This window comes from Phalacrocorax carbo, chromosome 11, assembly GCF_963921805.1.
Source record: "Phalacrocorax carbo chromosome 11, bPhaCar2.1, whole genome shotgun sequence".
Classification (NCBI taxonomy): Eukaryota; Metazoa; Chordata; class Aves; order Suliformes; family Phalacrocoracidae; genus Phalacrocorax; species Phalacrocorax carbo.
The window spans coordinates 3,140,677-3,159,400 of NC_087523.1; the positions used below are offsets into that span (position 1 = coordinate 3,140,677).

Consider the following 18,724-nt stretch of genomic DNA (forward strand, 5'->3'; position numbering starts at 1 on the left):
GGAAAAATATTTCCTAATATCCTAAGTCAAAGCTGTACAGATACCTGAAAAACATCCAGAAGGCAGATCATCCCACCCTGAAGTAATACATCAATCCTATCAGTGAATGTATGGTTTATTGAGAGCGTGGCATGAAACACTTGACTGTGAGTATAAATTTATAAACAGCTCTTGATGTATGTGAGATTTTTGGCAAGGTTTACCAAATAATGCAACTGACAGTACATTTAATTTAGGAATGCTCACTCGTTGGTTTTTGTATCTATTTAAAAAATAAAGGAGTTGATGAACTTCCAAATCATAAATGATGGATTTTTGTCAATTATGAAATATTATGAATTTGCAACCTTTTGATTCTAGTACTCAAGGAACTGCCAGCTATTTAAAACTGTACCTTTATCATTATTCACAAAAGTTTAACAAAAATAAATACAATTTTGAGGTTGTCTTTGGCATGTCGTAATTCAAGGCAATAGTATCTTTTAGCAGCACAGTGCAAAGAACAACATACCATACAATGCACTACCAGATTCAGCCTTACAAGGAGAAGAGAACGTAGTACAATGCAAACTTTAATGTCAATATATACAGAGCTTTAAAGAAAACATTTTTTTTAAAATTAAATGAAATAAATACAATATGATACAAAATCCACAATATGCTTAGAGAAAGAAATGACAGTTACAATATCTGATAACGGGGACCTTTCGTATAGTTTCATCTTCGAAGTACCTCAGCGAGCATGTAATTCATTGCACACCGTTTTCAATTAATGCCCTTTCTTGTACTGAGATTTATAGCCAGTCACGTGCCAGGAGAGTTTTAGCTCTAACCAGAGCATCAGTGCAAGATGCCAAAGTGCTTGGGATATTATGACAATGCAATTACTTAGCAGAGGCTGCTCACAAGCCTAATGCAAAACACACAAAACAGGAACACTCTGTCCTGCAAAGGAGATCCACCTCCAGCATCTTTTCAATTCTCACATTAAAAAAAAAAAACCAGAACAGGATTCAATGTTATTCAAACTCACTACTGGTGATAAGCTATTGCCCAAGTCTTAATTATTAAGAGACATAATCAATTACCTTTTAAAGCTGTAAAAGAAAGTTGACTTTCATTACATTGGAAAAATATCAAGAAAACTAGTCACTGATTATTTTGGGGGGACCTGTAATTACGTACGTTAGTGTAATACTCAAGTCAGCTTTAGCTATACGCTATGGGTGGGGGCCTTTTTTTAAAATTTATATTCATTCTTCTATTCCCACAGGAAAACACAGGCTTAACAACGGCATAATTTGGGGGAGTAACCATTTCAAAACCACACTGAACAAACAGTATTTGGGATATACTTAACTAAGGGGGGTTAATGCGGAAGGATGCTACGGTATGAGTGACAGCGTAGGCGCGTTCCCAACAGGAATCAACACATACCCTAGGAAGTTTCTGAACAGACTTTCAAGGAGAAGTTTTGTATTTCAATCACACAGAGCTCCCAGAGGATTGCATAAGGACTATTATCACAGCTTCAGAAAACTCTGAGAAAGAAAAAACCTGCTCCTCCCTTCCCTCTCACTAATGTTTGCAAACTTCTAATTCTGGTTAGGACTGAAAAAACTTAAGTGCTACAGAAGTACATAAACCCCCATGCTTGCATTGATGTTTTAGCCTCATTTCATTGATACAAATCAGGACAACGACTACTGTATGGTGTAATTCATATAACTCAATGCTTACAAGCTATCTCGACTTTTCACTTGTACCATTTGAGGGCAGAGAGCCGAGCAGGGTGTGCAGCAATCTGCCACTGCAAATGACCAGTTTATACACCTACTGCAAGTAACTTCCAACTGATGAAGTTGGCTAGAGGTAATTTTAGCTATTGGACATACGAAGATTAGCTTCAGAAAATGATTTCAACATGGAAGACAGAATTCAAGCTCAATGTGACTGACGCGGGTGAGGTTTTGGATGCCTTCTCTGGCTGCAAGGAGAACATTTAAACCCTACAACATAGGCCTCAAATGAACGATACGCTTAGAGCACCTACACCTCAGGCTCTTGGCGTGGTCAAAGAGAATTCACTAGTTTTAAGCATAATGTGAAAACCCACACAACATGCTAATGGCGGCGTTGAGACTACGCAAGCCACGCAACAGTGGCTTAAATGAACGCACCTGAGGCAACGGTCTCGGTACGGGCACTCTGCGTTACGCACCGCTGGCTGACATCGACGCCACTGCATGTTTTTTGGATACATAGCAGGAATACAGTAGAGTTCCTCACTTTCTATCAAAAGGATAACTAAAGATCGAAATTGTGCCATCCGAGGGGTGAAAGAACAGCAAGGAGTGTCGTGAGCCTGCTCCAGCTCATGGCTGTGGGAATCTCTCTGTAGTGCGAATGTATCAGGCTCTGTGTGCGCTTGAGAACTGGTACTTATTTATAATTGCCATTACCAAACGTCAGAGTAGAAGCTGTTTTGCTGGTGGTAACAGAAGTCATATCCAAAATATGATACCATTTAAGATATTAATTAGTTCTCTGGAAGTTCCTCTAGATACATAATACGTATATCTATTCCTTTGTAATTAAAAGCCATCGTTAAAATTTTCACTCTTTTAAAAAAATCAGTAAGATAGTAAAATTGTAACTAGTTGGTAACCTTGAACTGGGCAAAGACCGTAAGAAAAAAGAAAAGTTACACTAACCTTTTACTCCAGCCAACAGCAAGTTCAAATAAGCGTCCTTCCATTTCAAACACTCAGCTCATTACTCATGAGCAGACCATGCTACTTTTTAATATAATTGCTTAATTGAACAAAGCCTAAGTTTGTAGAAAAGATGAGGAGTATGCAAGAAATTCCAAAAGAAATTTCACAAAGATGATGATCATTAAGTACGACGCAGTAAGAGTAAACAGCAAGTGAACTCCTCTGTATCCCAGCATATCCAAAATGTTTCAAAGACTGATGTGCTGAAATATTCATAGTAAGTGAACTTCCTCCCCAAATTAAGGATTAAAATTGGCATGCCAGGGTACACTGGCCTGTCAGATATAGCTAAGGTGTTTGTCCATATGTTTTCCTTGTGATAAGACAACCTTGTAACATCGCAGTCACTGAAACCTTGCTTTTACCCCAGGAGTACCAGTTGCACTGAACGCTGCTGGTATAGAAACAGCAGCGATAACAGCATAGAAGATGTTTTAAATTCTTTGCTAAGAACCAGAACATCCATCTGTTCATGTACTTTTCCTCCTACCACCTTTGTTTTGCACACTGAGAACTTAAGTACCTTCAGCGGCTTACAACTGCTTTTGTGCAAAATGCTTTTAAGGTGCTTTATAACGTGGTGCTTCTAAGCAAGCTAAAAGAAAATACCAATATAAACACTGTTAAATGATTCATGAACAAAGCCATTAAAGACCAGCTGCTACCTTACGGGAAAGCTGAACACAATTCACATCGGACGCTTTAGTTGAGTTCCACGCCTCGCGTTACCCTCTTATCCCTAACACAGTTTTACCTAGTACATTTCAACCCACATTCTACCTTGACCCTGGGCAAAGGTAGCTTTATTTCCACCACTGTTTTTTTTTCTTAGAGTGAATTCAAATTCTTCTGACAGTCATTTGTTAAGTTTACAAAAAAAATTATACTGCTGAGACTGCAGACGAGGTTTACAGACATTCTTGCTGGCAAGGGTCTTCGGTAATGAAAAGAAGGATGAACCAGCTGCATAAAGGGCAGATTTTGTACTAAACAAGCAGCTTTCCAGGAAGCAGGAGTGTTCTTTCATAAGCTTTCAGGCATTTCAAACAGGCACCTCCAAACTAGGCACAAACGGCCCCTTAAAGCTTCCAACATCTATCACTCAAGAAATTTAGTATGGGGTATGTTCTGCATGATACAAATAGCACACCTATGTTTGCTATAGTCTCAAATCTACGTATATTCATACCTAACTATTTGGCCAGATAGTTTCCCTCTTCCCCCACCACAACAAAATAAAGCAGCTTATCTAACAATACTTCCAATGCCACCAAGTACTTCACAGGTATAAGCAAAAACCGGCCAACACCCTCTGCCTTTTAAGATCTGAGTTACTAAGTTACTACCGCCGCTTTGGGCAGCTGGGCCAGAATTCTCCTGAAGGCTTTTTTTCCCCTGTCTCAAAACACCCCGTTCCGCCATCACTGCTGTCTTGTAATTGGCTACTAAAAGGTATTGGAAACAGGCAATTCAACGATGGCAAATCACTCTGAACCACGCTGGATTTTTGGTCACTTGGATTCTCTAACTGTTGGTCACTAGTATACTTAATATTTAAAATGCGTATCATCCTACTACAACAGTACAATTTGCACAGTAGCATCTACAATTTCTGAAAACAATTTTTAAGCTCATCATCTCTGAATGGATTAGTTCCCAGTCTACTAGCAGTTAGCACTGGTTTTGAGTCAAACCCCAAGATAATTCTGGCCCTGAAATTAACTTCCTCTCCATCACAGCATTTAAAAACAGCTGAAGTCCTCACAGCGAGACAGAGGGCGAGTGAGTGCTGGCAACAGGATGTTGTCAGTAACTTCTCCATCACTGTGAAATTTCGTGGTCAGAACTCCCTTATCTGGGCACACTGCAAGGCTTATTTATTTTCCCAAGCTACCCCTACAGTTAGGCAAATAGAATTTTGCATTTATGTTCTGTAATATTATACATGCGGCGAGAGATTCAGATAGAAGCAATGTTCTATAAAAATCAAATAAATAAGAAATAAAATCCACATGCCAAGCTTGTTATAATAAAGTGTCAGCTTGTCTTATATGCCAAACTGAATACCGGGTATATTCAGTAGAAACGACTGCCGAGGACATAGCCATTGTAAAAATGGACAGACAATATAAATAACAAATTACTGGATTGCATGATGTTGTCTTAAAGTGGTACCAATGTTATTTAGATCTTAATTTTGACAGTTTATATGCACAATTCCTCCAGCTTAGTGCAGGACACAATGCCATTTGTGGTAACAACTGGAAATATTCTTTTTCCTTTAAGAGGCCATTTGTTAACCCGCATTTCTTTTGGGTCAAAAGTGATCAGATTAAGTTTATGGGTAAAGTGCAGGATCTTACACATCCCTTTTGTTCGTATTTTCACATAAACTTATCAGTTTCTGGCACCATGCAAACCTTCCAAAGTAACACTAATGCATTTAACACTGGCATAATATGTTAGTCAGCTTTTCGTAATAGTAATGAACAAGTTAAATGAATTTAGTTGAAGGAATTAAGTGCCCGATTACAAAATTAAGAATTTGTCCTTCACAAAAGGGTCTAAAGGTGTGGAAAAAACCTTACACTGACACTTTATGTACAACTTGGTCATTGGCAACGGTCCCCAAAACCATTTTTAAATGAACCCAGCAAAACTATACAGAATGTGAAATAATATTTGCAACAGATCTCTTAAAGGACAGTGTAGAGAAATTCATTATGGTGTACCTGATGTTTAAATTAATTTAACAGATACGGCCTGTAAAACAACACAGTATGAACCTGTGGATTTTTTTTTTTTCTTTTTAAAAAAAGGACTTTTACAGAATTCAAGTAGTGTAGCAGGAAACCATAGATGCCTTTTGATCACAGGTTAGGCAAAATAGAGCCATTTATTGGGTTTTCCCCTTGCTTCGGTTTGCTAAGGTGTCCCAGTGGATCTATAAGTCTGTTGACGTTAGCTTTTTCATGCTCCGTCGCTGAGCTAAACTCGAGGCTGCAACAGGCTCTAACACTGGCTGAAATGTCTTGTGATTCAGTGCAGAATATGTAGCAGCCATGGCTCCCTAGAGAACAATGAAATGTATAAGAGGATGTAAAGGTCATTTCTATCAGAAAATAAACTAAATGATTATTACATTTTTTATTAACTCTATAAAAAAACACCCAGGACTTACGGCAGGTCATGCACATTCTTTAAAGCCTGTTTTAGAAAAAAAAATGTTTACTGCTGAATCCTTCAGGTTTCTAAGCACAGGTATCTGATGTTTTCTTTCCTGGGTATTTCTTTTACATACCTTAGAGGTAGGAGTAACCTTTTAATGTGGGTCAGAATTAGTATCTTCCAAGCAACATTAGCATCAATTTATCAAACACAGCCATTTAATTGGCTACTCAGGTCTTGACTTTTGAAGACAACGCAATTAGGACTAGCTATCACAGGTCCTTGTTTTTGAATCCAACAAAACTAATGAAGTCAACTTAAGAGCTGTCTGCATACAGTAGGATGTTTTTGTGTCATAAGTCAGAAACACAGATACAGAACAAAGAGATAAAATACCAGGAGAAAAACTGTAGCATAGGTCATTAATTTATGTTAGGGAAGCACAACATGAACCAGTCATAGAAACAAATCTCACAAAATTTCTTGAATAAGAACGCTAGGAGACCTGTGGAAGGCTCAGACTCAGATGACAGTCTTATCAGGTTCCCATATGGCCAAAGCTACCTTAATCTTTGAAAACAAAACACCCAGAAAAATCTCTTCCTTTACACATGGGTTAAAAAGATTTGTTCGCTAATAATTTGCCTGCTTACGTAACTTCAATAGGTACGTTATGGGAAAAACAAAAAGGAAGCCGATTTCTTTTCTAAAGAAAAAAGTAAACTCTGCCTGTAGTTCTAAAACTGACCCAATTCATTGCACATCCACCAGCTCAAGCTCAGCCTTCGCGTTATTTTACCTTTACTAGATGTGGTGCATCTTGCCTGTTTAGTTGATAATGCGGCAACTGGTCCCTACAGGCTATCCACGAATGTTTTAGTACTTGCTCTGCTGTATACCGCTGATGTGGATCTACATGAAGCATATGTGATAACAAGTCCTAGATAAAAATGAAACACATACTATTCAGTTAAAATAATCTTATCCAGACTTTAAAGCATTAATTGTGGCAGCAATGAAAGAGCTACCCTATGTGGCAGGGGTTAACACAACGCCACCACACACACAAAAAGCAGCAGATAAATTGGATCATTCTGTGCCCTGACACCGCAGAAGCCTGAAAACAATGTGTTGTACTATTTAATCAGTTTAACAGAGCAAGCCTTCACTGCAAAAGAAACTTACTGCTGTTTGTGTCTCATATTTCAGTTTATTATTATGATCTTTAAAAGTCTAGAAATCCTATGAAAATTTAGCAGGTTTTACGGAAGAAAGCTATTTGCAAACATCTCATTCATGCTACAAGATTGGGGTCTGCTGACTACATATTACCATTGAATTCATATATAGTGATATGCTATGCTATCAAAGACTTATTTCTTCAAGAAGCTATATAAGGAGTAAAGCCAACAGAAACGGACACTTGGTTTTGCCTGTTTAGAAGCATTAGCACTAAGCTACTAATTACAACGCTGGTCAAAAGAAGAGCTGGGTGGGAAGGGCACAGAACAGAGACAGGAATAGCTTGAAAGAAAACAAAATATGAACAAGCTGACAGAATGTTCCCTTTGTTTTAGGCACAAAATGTTAAGCATTCTTAAATATACACAGAAGTGAATTACTTGTGCTCAGATAGCATCAGCCAACAAGTATTCTGAATCACGCCTACTGTAATGAACAAATAGTGCAGTTCCAAAGGATCAGGAAAAGATTTAACATTAATGCCAAGCTTTATAAAAGGTAACAGTGGTGACTAAGATACCTCCAGCCCAGGCCAACACCAAACCCAGAACACACATACAGCGACTGAGGAGAGATGCAGTTTTAAATAAAAAAGACAGCTGCATAATCAAGCTGATCAAGACTTTTGGCAAGGTATCCAGATATATTTGGTTGTTAAAGTGCTAGTTTAATTGCTGAAGGTACTAACAAAGACAAAAGACCTGATGACTTCAGCATTGAACAACATTTAAGAAATTGCACTACAAAAAAATTAACTAATTAATGCAAGGCTGGTTGGCTGCTAGAACTAACAGATAATTGTAAGAATCATCCTTCCATTTAAGGAATCCCACAAACACCTGATTCTGGTCCGATAAAAACAAGGAATAAAAAAATACTAATGATTAAGAAAGCATATATGGGGACCTATCTTATTTAAAATCTTTATCAGTGACCTGGGGAAGCAAGAGAGTGCACTCCTGCCAAGTCTCCAGTGGAGCACCAAACTGGAGACATGGGGAAAGAGCTAGTGAGTTCAAGGGCAGGGCAGCCATCCAAAATTCAGCAAGGACCAACACAAAGTCCTGGGCTTGGAAAGGAAGAACTTGTTGCCGAGGTACAGGGTGGGGACTGACTGGCTGGGGACCAGCTTTGCTGAGAAGGAGCAGGAGGTTTTGGTGGTAAGACAGCAAACTGAACCTGAACCACCAGTGAGACCTGGCGCCCAAGTTGGCTGACAGCATCCCAGACCAAAGCACTGCAAGTAGACTGAGGGAGGTAATTGCACTCCTTAGTCAGCATGGCCAAGGGAATGGAGACAGAGGACAGAGTTAAACACGAGATGTTCCGGCTTGAAATTAGGAGAGGCTTCTTTCTCATTACAGCAGTGGAAAAGGTGGCCCAGGCAAGTTGTTCAGTCTCCACCCTCAGAGGTTTCAAAAATCGGGCTGAATAAAGAAAGCCCTGATCTACCTGGTCAGATCTCATGGCTGACCCTGCTTTGGGCAAGCAGTTGGACTAGATGACCTTCATTGCAATAAAATTTGCAGGTAATAATAGCAAACTACTGTGTAAGACCACTCTATTTTACAAAGTTCAGTAGATGTTCATTTGAATTCTACAAAAATAAGGACAAATCAAAACACATTTACACCTTTGCTGCATCTGAAACAGTGTCCCAGTTGCCTCCACTTAAAGAGAATTTTCCACTGCCTATCCGTACCAGGATCTCCTCTGGAGTATCATTAGGACCATTGGCAAATGGAGTGTAGCTGTGGAAACAAAAAAACCCAAATGACTCATTATAGGTAAGAAGCTGCAAGAAATTGGTAAAATCTTGTGAATCATTCTGAGTAGATATGCCAATGCTGACAGGAACATACTACATACTATAAATACTTCTTATATTACCATTTCATCTTCAAAACTATTATTTTCTCTTCCCCATAGTTGTGGTTAGTCAAGTAGAGTAAATGGGAAATGCAGACTAAAAAGATGCCTTAAGTTAATATCTTAATAATGCATTCTCATCAGTTCAGACTTTCACGTTAAATAGACGTTATTCATAAACACAAATTATGCTAGATTACCAGAGCACGTGAAGTGATCCAAACCTGGGACAGTGCCCTAACAGAATGGCCCAATAAAACTGGAGTAATATCGTGTTTAGGGTTATGTGCATTTAATTAGACAGAATGAGCACAGCGTACACACATCTGTCATTTGGAGAAATGCTACAAGAGAATTTTTATGATAGTTTTTTTACTTAAGTGAGTTTGGGAGGCGTAAACAAGATCAGGTTTGGAGGCTTCTAACAGTTCACAGGGTTTCCTGCTAATCTGGGTTATTTTCTACAAATCTCACTGCAATGAACTTGAGAGAACTAAATTGGCAAATCTGAAAACCAATCTGAATCACTTAAATACACCTTTTACAAGTGTCAAGAGTATTATGATATTCTGGTATCTCCTATGATCATAGGCTTATATCAAGTTAGTTTTAACTATAAAACCCAAATCTTACTCGGATTAAGTAGTTACATGATAATACCCCTTGGATTCCAAATTAGCTTGCAAACAATAATTAAGCTTAATGCATTCTATCTTAGTACTTCGAAAGCTCTGCAGAGAAGCAAGATGAACCAGCACCATCAACAAAGGTTTAGGAACTATCCCAGCCAGTTAGTTCTAGTCTTTCAGTTGATGAGCTTAAGAGAAACAAACCAGAAAGGAATTCATGCTGGACCATTCCTTCCCCATACTTTTGGCCTACCATATCCTCTGTTCAGACAATGTTTCTCAAGTGTGCAAGCAGTATACTGCCCAATATCTGCATGCCTGCACTTAAATCACACAGCAAACAGTTTTGATGACAGAACTGTAGTGGAGGTGGTGATTTTACATGTGGAAGTAAAAGTTTACCCAGAGGAACAGTCTCCAATAGATAGTATTTATCTATAAGACAAAAAAATCCCATCTTTTTCTGCTAGAGCAGAATTCAGGAAACCTTTTATCGTTCAGCCACTAAGCACTTCATGGTCCTTAATAAAAGTTCAGAGGTTTAGAAAACTTAAGAGGCTACAAGCCAGTGTGTTCTACAAAAGGGCCAGGAGTCACACCTGTAGCGGGAGATACAAGCTGGTGGACTACAAGGGTAGTACGGTGGGGAGGACAAGAGGCAGAAGGGGAAAAGAAGAAAACTACCACATACTTTCACAGAGTAAATTATCCCCAGGAAACTGGGGAGAGTCTTTGGCACCCCCCCGTCAGGCACTACAGGAGAGAGAAGCCTTGAACCTACCTGTAAGAGAAGCCTAGTTTATATATGCATTTACTTATAGCTTCCTGTTCCACTTCGGTGTCATTGTCATTCTGCATACAAACCAATGAGGTGATATCTTACAATTTTAATGAAAGCATGTATTTATGCAGCATGCTGGAATGTTAGGTAAACAAAAAATATAAGAAATATTTCTCACCCTGCCAACATTGTGTAAAGAAGAACACCCAAGCTCCATATGTCACAAGCAGCATCGTATCCCTGTCTCATGAGAACCTATAAAACAGAGTATTAAAGACTTTTCATATATTAAAAAAACATCCCAAACCAATACCACTACACCAGGCCTAAGGAAGGGTAAATCAATCCCAGGATAATTTCAGAGCTTGATTATTCATTTTTCAATATCCAGGTTACAGTAACTATTGACAATATTTCTTGCTCCCAGAACATCATCTCTTAAGATTCTCAACAGGCTTACATCTGATTTTTGAGGGTGGATTCTGCTATTTTTAAAGCAGGTTTATTATAAACATATGCACCAGTGTTTAGGAAGTATGTATAATTATATTTAAGGAAAATTAGCAGAATTTTTTCTTTTTTTTTTTAAGCACTGCTAGAAAGTTTAAGAACTTGATGCATGAAAAACATCATAGAGAAAACACACGGCAGTCAAAGGTACCTCTGGTGCCACAAAGTTTGCAGTGTAGCACGGAGTTAGTAGTAGTCCATTTTCTCCTCGAAGTTGTTTTGCAAATCCAAAATCACAAATCCTGATAGAATCAGCATTATTTGAATCATCCGTATATAAAATATTACTAGGTTTTAGGTCTCGATGCACTACCTTTAAACAAAGAAATTTTAAAATCTATCATTTAGAAGTCGCGAGTATATTCATTTGCACATAATTTGCAATTTATAAAAAAACTCTTCTCTAGTTTAATATACCTATTAACTGTTCTACACAATTATGTAACTTTCAGGTAACAAAAATTCCTAGTTCAAGGAACATCATAAAAAAGCCTCCTGGCTCATAACACAATTGGAACTAACACAACCGTTTGCCAACAAGCAGAAGAGAACAAATATCTGCTGTTTCATAAACCGTAGAAGTAGAGTGGAAAGGGCTTGTCAGAATAACAGGATGAGCTGTTTATATTATTCACCTTTGTCGTAAAATGCTCAGTCTTCTTCCCTTCTGCCACAAAAACAAGCCAACCAAAGCACATAACAAAAGGCATTTGTTAATTTTAAGAAGTGTGAAAAAAGCTACGTCTCAGAAGAAATTACTCACTCCCTGGCAGTGCAGGTAGTCCACAGTCTTAGTTATAGTGTACAACACAGCGCTAGCCTCTCGTTCCGAGAAGAACTTCTGTCTGAGAATTCGATCAAGCAGCTCTCCTCCTTTCATCAGTTCAGTCACAAGGTATATGAATCTACCGTCGTCATACACCTGATGAGAAGTTAAACAAGTGCACAGGTATATAAATACACATACGTCTTAAAAAAGATCATCTATAATTATACACCCTGATAAACGTGAAAATTACAGACTAGATTGTTCACCTACTCGCACATGAGCATAAAGCACAAACAGCAGGGACTGAAAAATTTAATTCTGCAATTCAGGAGCCTTAAAGCATGAAATATAAGAAAGGGTATGTGTCATTCTGTGAGATAGTGAGGTAATCGATTGCTAAGTCATGACTTGGAATTAAAATTTCCAGTCTAGGAGCTTCTGTTTTAAGAGGAGGGTAGCCCTACCATTCCCTATTGCTCTTCCCCTCTCTGGACAGTTTTTAGCTGCTGGCACTTTGCATATACAGGACACCACACAGGTGCGTTTTCATATTCAGTTTACCAACACATTACATAGTCATTTCAAATAAGAAGATAGCAATTCTAACCTTTGCATCATTTCTCACTTCAAGTTCACTAAATAGCATTTAGAAAAAAATAGTAACAGGACAATGTCATTTTGAAATACTCACTTTACTACATGTACTGCTCTCCCAATATATTTTACTACGTAAAAGAAATGTAATAAATCCCAATAAACTCTCTACATCCATATCTATTTATTGACTACTGTGTAATAAGAGGTAGCAGAGAAAAAGTACATACATCCTTTAAAGTAATAATATTTGGATGTTGTCCGTAACGCATGAGAATCTCAATTTCTTCTGAGGGATCCCTCTTACTTTTATCAATTATCTGCAAAATATAGCAACAGGAAAAACAACTTGACTAAACAACGTCTATTTCATAAAGAGGTATTTTTGTATTTGTATTCTCACTTCAACAACAGAATAAAAAGATTGCTAGAGTTCATTACTTCTTACTAACCACAACTAATGCATCTTCCAGCTTCACATCCTACTGTTTATTCATTTCTCGCTCTGCCCTGGCTACCAGTTAAAACAGTATCGTTAATGCAGCCTACTCTGCTCCAATGGACGAGGAAATGCGACGGACTGCCTGAAGCACCGCTACTCCTCTGCAGCCCAGTTCTACCCTTGCGGATCTTTTTTTATTTCAGGTGTGCTCACCATCAAACAATATTTTTAGGCTTCAAGACTGTAACTGCAAAGCCAGTTCTTCATGACTTCACCCACGAAAAGAAGAGCTACAGAAGCCAATACATAACAAATGAAGAAAACACTTTTTCATTTCTCACAGTATATAAAAAGCTACTAGGAAATTCATGCATTTAAATTTACAAATCTACTGCACAATAATTTTGGAACTGTCACAGTGAAATTCATTCAAAGTACCTTTACAGCAAACTCCATATTCGTTGCTATGTGTATACACCGCTTGCAAACAGAGTAGGATCCAACACCAATATCTTCCTTCAATTCATATACATCAGTAAACTGCGCGCTGTTTCCATGAAGTTGCTTTAAAAAAAAAACCAAACACATACAAGCTGTCATATAAAGCAACAAGATGCTATGCCACAATACTGTTTCCTACAGCAGAAGTCTTTTCTGCTTGCCCATGCTTCCTCTTTTGAGTTCTGCCTCCAGAAAACCAGCAACTCGCTATTTAAAGTTTAAAAATATCCCAAGGAAGCATTTTAATAAAGCACATTTTAGAACAGTCTCCCCAGCCAAAGAAGAACAGACCGTACACACTAAATATTGATCGATCTTTGGCATGCCAGAAAAAGTTTCCCAAGAAGTAAAATGTTACCTGCACTATTGGCAGTATATTCGTAAGTGGTGATATTTTATGGTCTTCTACAGTAGTCGTTGCAACAAAACTAAATCCTTTGAAGAGCTGATGTGCGTTCGCACTAGGTGGGACTCCTGGAGAATCTAGTGGCATACACATTTGATTAGCATGGCTAAACCCTAGCAAGGCTATTCTTCAACCTTCAGGGAAGATATGTTGGGAGAAACGTTCTGAGGGAAGGGAAGCAAACACCACAAACGCTAGATGTTGGATAAGACTTCTAGTCAGCTATCTGTCTTCTTTCAATTACACACACAAAGCAAGTGTTCCTGGGTTTTATTTAGAACTGCAAAACATTGCAGGACTAATCTAGGAATACATGTTTAAGAAGTTTATTGAAGCACAACACTATTTAAGAAATACAGATCAGGGTCGTATGTTCAAGGGCTGCATCACAAAGAGCATCCACAGATTTTGCTACTTCAGTGGTGTATGTGCTGCTGACAAGGCACAAGTGAGGCAATCCAAGAATATTCAATTAGTAGTACTACTGAATAATTATAACCAAATTTTCCTCAGAGTATATTATGTGCACCTCTGAAATCACTGTTTAAAGTTTCACAGTAAGCACAGCTCAATAGTTCTGTGTAGGCTATTAGAACCATAAACATTCACCAAACATAAAAAGTGGTTTTAAAAGTTGGATGCACCAGTAAAGAAAAAAAAAAATCATAAAAGAAAACGAAGTGAAGCTTGAAGCATACTAAGCAATAAGTGTTTGCACCTACTGTCTTTGTTTCCAGGTTCAGTTAGTTGGAAATTGTGTAGTGCAGTAATCTAAGGGATATTTTAAAGATAAATTTTCACCAGCTTCTTGAAACTATGAGATATCTTTGCAACTGACCTAGGAGTACAGGTACCCAGTCCACCGTACATTTTCCCCACCGTTCTCTACCTTTGAATCACCATTTTCTCAAGAGTAGAGTCAAATTCAGCATGGGTAGTAAGGGGAACAGCTCAGTAAAAAAATTATAATGCTACTTTTAAGATTTAATTTTTATAATTATAATAATTAATAGGCTCAAGAAAGTTACTTAAACTGAGTCATTTTCAGTGAATACTGACCCTAAAAATAATCACTGCTGCAATCAAATTTAGTTTACTTTTCATATTAAATACTCCCCCACCAAACACTGCATGTCTGACATTAAACCATAACTAGAAACCACACCTTATCTGTTAATATTTCTTTTTGTTGTTGGTAAATCGAAGTTTAGCAGATTATTTGAAAGAATAGGAACCCACTGAGGAGAACATGCTCCAAGTACTGGAACCTAGTTGCACCCTTTCAATTTTGTTACTGGCTCTTTTGTTTTAATTTTGTTACTGGCCTTTTCTCTTAATAAGCTTTGTTGTTGTAACATTAATTTGATCCCTCTTGTCCCGCAAACCTCACCAATTTACAGTCATGCACAATTACCTTTCGGTGTTTTTGCTGTGAATTCTGGATCAAAACAAAAGGTATCTTCTGGCTTTCCAGAAGCAGGTTTAAATGGGGGCTGAATTTCTCTTCTGAACAGTTTCTAAAGTAGAAGGACAAAGTCATAAAATTAAGAGAGTGAAACTTCCATGGGTGCTGTAATTTTGCCAAGCTCACGCGTATGTAAACGTTATTGCTGTATTAAAACAGTTTTCTGAAGAAGTGAATAATATGTAGCAAGTAGAAAACCACAGATATAAAGACAGAGTTACTTTCATGTACCCTTGATTTGAAAAGCTACGGGAAGTGTCACCAAACAAGTCAAACAACACAGAGCTCTTTTTCCTTATTCTTCTGAATCTGCCTCATCTACCAGAGCTGTACGCTTAAAGCTACAACAGCAGGCTGCTGGTTCTCACTACTTCATCTTCAGCTTATTCAGAAGAGCACAGAACAGCCATAGCACATCTTACCGTCTATCACCATCTCAGACCTGGTTCGTTGCTGTTTGTCAGAACCCTTGAAAACCCACCCCAAAGGGAAGGTACAGAATACAGTCTTTACCTTTCTATTCTGGGTCCCAGACTACGACCTCTCATGAGTGACAGGCCCGTCCCTCTTGGCAAGGAACTGCTAATGCTCAAAGCTCTATTCCAGGTTTTTCCTAGTCCACTAAACTAAGACAGGAGGAAGGAAGGAAGGAAAAGCAGAACAATGGCTCCTCCTTTTTTTCCTCCTTTACCCAACATGCCTCAGAGAAATGCATTGCCCAAGTGGTCTCAAATCAGCAGTAATCCCATTTACAGTTAAGGAAGAGAAAATTTCATGTCAAATGATATCAAAAACCCATTCAAAGTTCAGGAAGTTCTAAGAACATTTTCTTAGCATTTCTCTCATTCTTTTGGACCTATTTTTTGCAGTCCTTTTCATTTCATCTTCCTGCACAAGAACATGCAACATATTTCAATTAAATAAAAAAACCACAACAAAACCCAACCCCCTTCCCCCCAGAAAAAAACCCCCATAACACAGCACCAAGGAAGAAGGACCTGAATTCATCCCAAAGAAATAATAAGATACAATACATAAGTTGTCAACACCACCACCACAGTAAAATAAATACAAAAGCAGTCAAACAAAAAAATAAGACAAAGAAAAAGAAAGAGTTAGAACTACAGATCTTTCAAACCTCCGTGCTGGTATTTATTTCAACGTCAGCCCCTTGCAAAATAAAAAGGTAGATAATCACGCCATACCAACACAGCCTTCTCTTATGAATTATACCCATATAAAACAGTGAAGTTTTACTGTTACTGAAAAACTCTACTTGGTAATGAGGACTCTGTGGTAGATGCCGCATAAACACAGCTAGGAACAACCTTCTCAGAAGTAAAAACAAGAGATAAAGAGAAGGATAATGATAACAGGCTTTAAAGAAACAGTTGAGCACAGTATTGCAGGTAGTCCTGTCAGCACAGCAGCATCTTATTTACTGTGTATGTCCTTTTGTAGGCATTAGAGCAAAGGAGTGTTTTCAGAGTAGATTTATCTGATATGGAGAATCTTAGTTTTGTGAATGTTTCAGGGAAACACCTCTCAAAAGCTCAGAGAACTGCAGAGGAAAAGCATCAAGGTGCTTGTTAAAAATTTAAGCAAACAATTATGACCTTGTAGAGACTTCTGGCCATCTCAGAGCACCAGAGTCAACACTTCAACTGTGAACGGAATATGACTGATAAAAAAGGAATGTGCTGTGGCTAACTAGAGAGAAGTCGAAGAGAATTAAAGTCACAGAGAGTTTTTGTGCCCTGCATGGAAGCACTACACAGACACTGAGGAGAAGGATTCTTGCACACAGGGAACACCAGCATCCTCTCCCAACTACAAATGCTCCAACAGACAATTTAAGCTTTAGAAGGCTGCAACTTAATTATTTTAAGTGCTCAATTTATACTCTCTATAATATAATATAATCTCTATTAATACTCTCTATACCATAAATACTACAGCTCCAGATGCCAAGATTATAGTAGAAGCCAGAATGTAAGGCAGCAGTACTGCAGTGTTTACTGCGCCCTATTCAGATGCAAATATTTATAATGCTACAACACAGAAAAATTAAAACCAGCTTTAGCATTCAGCTCATTTTGTACTTACATTCCAGTCAACGGTAGAAAAAAAAGGGTGTCTCTTGATTTCTTCAACTCCGTCTGAACCAGCTCCTGCACAAAGAAAATACTGTATTTAAGACACTTTTGAGTAAACTCTGAAGATTGCACTAGCTATCAGTTCATTTCTTAAATTTTGCATAGATATGGTATTTGATGGAACTGTAAATACAGAAGTACTCCAAGGATGTAAAATACTCAATTAAGTAGCGTACGCCTCATCAGGGATGCAAACAGAGTGTAAGAAGCCCCAAAATACAGTGTTGATATTCTTTGCTCTGACACTGTCAAAGCTTTGCCTCACTGCTAAGAGTCACTGGTCCCGGAAAGTAATCATACATTAGCCAAACCCAGGAAGTGATGATCCAAGATAGCAAGAAACAGTATCTAAACCCAAATCTTACTGACCATCTGGAGCTTGAGAGTCTCTAGCAACTACTTTCTTTAAATAACCAACTCAACCCAACCACTTCTATTTCAAAGATCCAAATAAATGAACCAACCTAATCTATTTGATGGGTTTCTTTTAAACAACATCCTCAGAAGACTTTGTGCTTCAGGGCTGAGAAACTGAGGCATTCCAAGTTTTGCTCTAAAGGAAAACAGAGAACAAGTAAGAGGAAGAAGTGCATCTTATTAAAAATTGTCTACACAGGCTTAATTGCACAATTTGATGTATCAAGGATCTATTCCAAAGTCTTGTAGAGTGTACACATTTATGCCATCAGCTTTTAATTTCCACATCATATGATTAACTTTCAAGAACAAACAAAAAACCTAAACAAACAAAAACCCCACCACACCGGAGTAAAAACCCCAAACCCCACCCAAGCCCCCAAAACAAGCTTTAGGGTAAACAGAGCAAAATGATTATCTCAGGAACACAGAGTTTTCAAAGACATCTTCATGTCACCAATAAGTTATCACCAAAACACCTCTACCAGAATCAACATCAGAGGAGACTCGCCAAGTCCCAAACCACTGAAGTGATTGCTAACATTCCTCTTGAAGCAAGAGTCTCAAATAACATCTCATTAAGCCATTATATAAAAGCTTTCTGACTTCACCAAGCTTATTTTATGAAAACAATTACACCAAAGCAAGAAATTCTTCTGCAGAACTGTAGTGTCACTTAGAGCTCCAAGTAAGGCCAGTGATCTAAACCACCCGCTTTCACAGGCAACATCACTACGAACTCATGCTCGGGGTAAGTTGAAAGTGCCGTATGCTGTTAAGAACAGGGCTTCTCTCTCACGCCTTCCCTATCACCCCCTCAAAAGGCCCAAGGCTCTGCATGTGGTCTAAAGGAAATTCTTTGTTAGCCAAGCACAAATAAAGACGAGAATGTATTTGCCCAACAACTTCACTTACTAATCACCAGTTTACCCAGTTTGTCTTGTTAGACAGCTTCTGTTGTAACTGAGGTAATTTAATATGAAAAATATGAGTACATA

The 18,724-nt window shown here is 38.2% G+C and overlaps 1 protein-coding gene across 3 annotated transcripts in view; it reads right to left on the reverse strand.

Annotated features, from left to right (window-relative positions):
• Positions 1-556: 556 nt before the first annotated feature.
• RPS6KA6 (ribosomal protein S6 kinase A6) overlaps positions 557-18,724 on the reverse strand; it is a 43,334-nt gene continuing 25,166 nt past the window's right edge. For all 3 annotated transcript variants that reach the window (XM_064462848.1, XM_064462850.1, XM_064462849.1), the window contains 12 exons: positions 17,774-17,862; positions 17,260-17,324; positions 15,103-15,205; positions 13,641-13,765; positions 13,220-13,345; positions 12,570-12,659; positions 11,740-11,898; positions 11,128-11,289; positions 10,645-10,721; positions 8,821-8,938; positions 6,745-6,885; positions 557-5,847 (listed from right to left, as the gene is read on the reverse strand). In XM_064462848.1, coding sequence (XP_064318918.1) covers positions 5,722-5,847; positions 6,745-6,885; positions 8,821-8,938; positions 10,645-10,721; positions 11,128-11,289; positions 11,740-11,898; positions 12,570-12,659; positions 13,220-13,345; positions 13,641-13,765; positions 15,103-15,205; positions 17,260-17,324; positions 17,774-17,862 — 1,381 coding nt within the window. In that variant the 3' untranslated portion in view covers positions 557-5,721. The remainder of the gene's footprint in view (positions 5,848-6,744; positions 6,886-8,820; positions 8,939-10,644; positions 10,722-11,127; positions 11,290-11,739; positions 11,899-12,569; positions 12,660-13,219; positions 13,346-13,640; positions 13,766-15,102; positions 15,206-17,259; positions 17,325-17,773; positions 17,863-18,724) is intronic.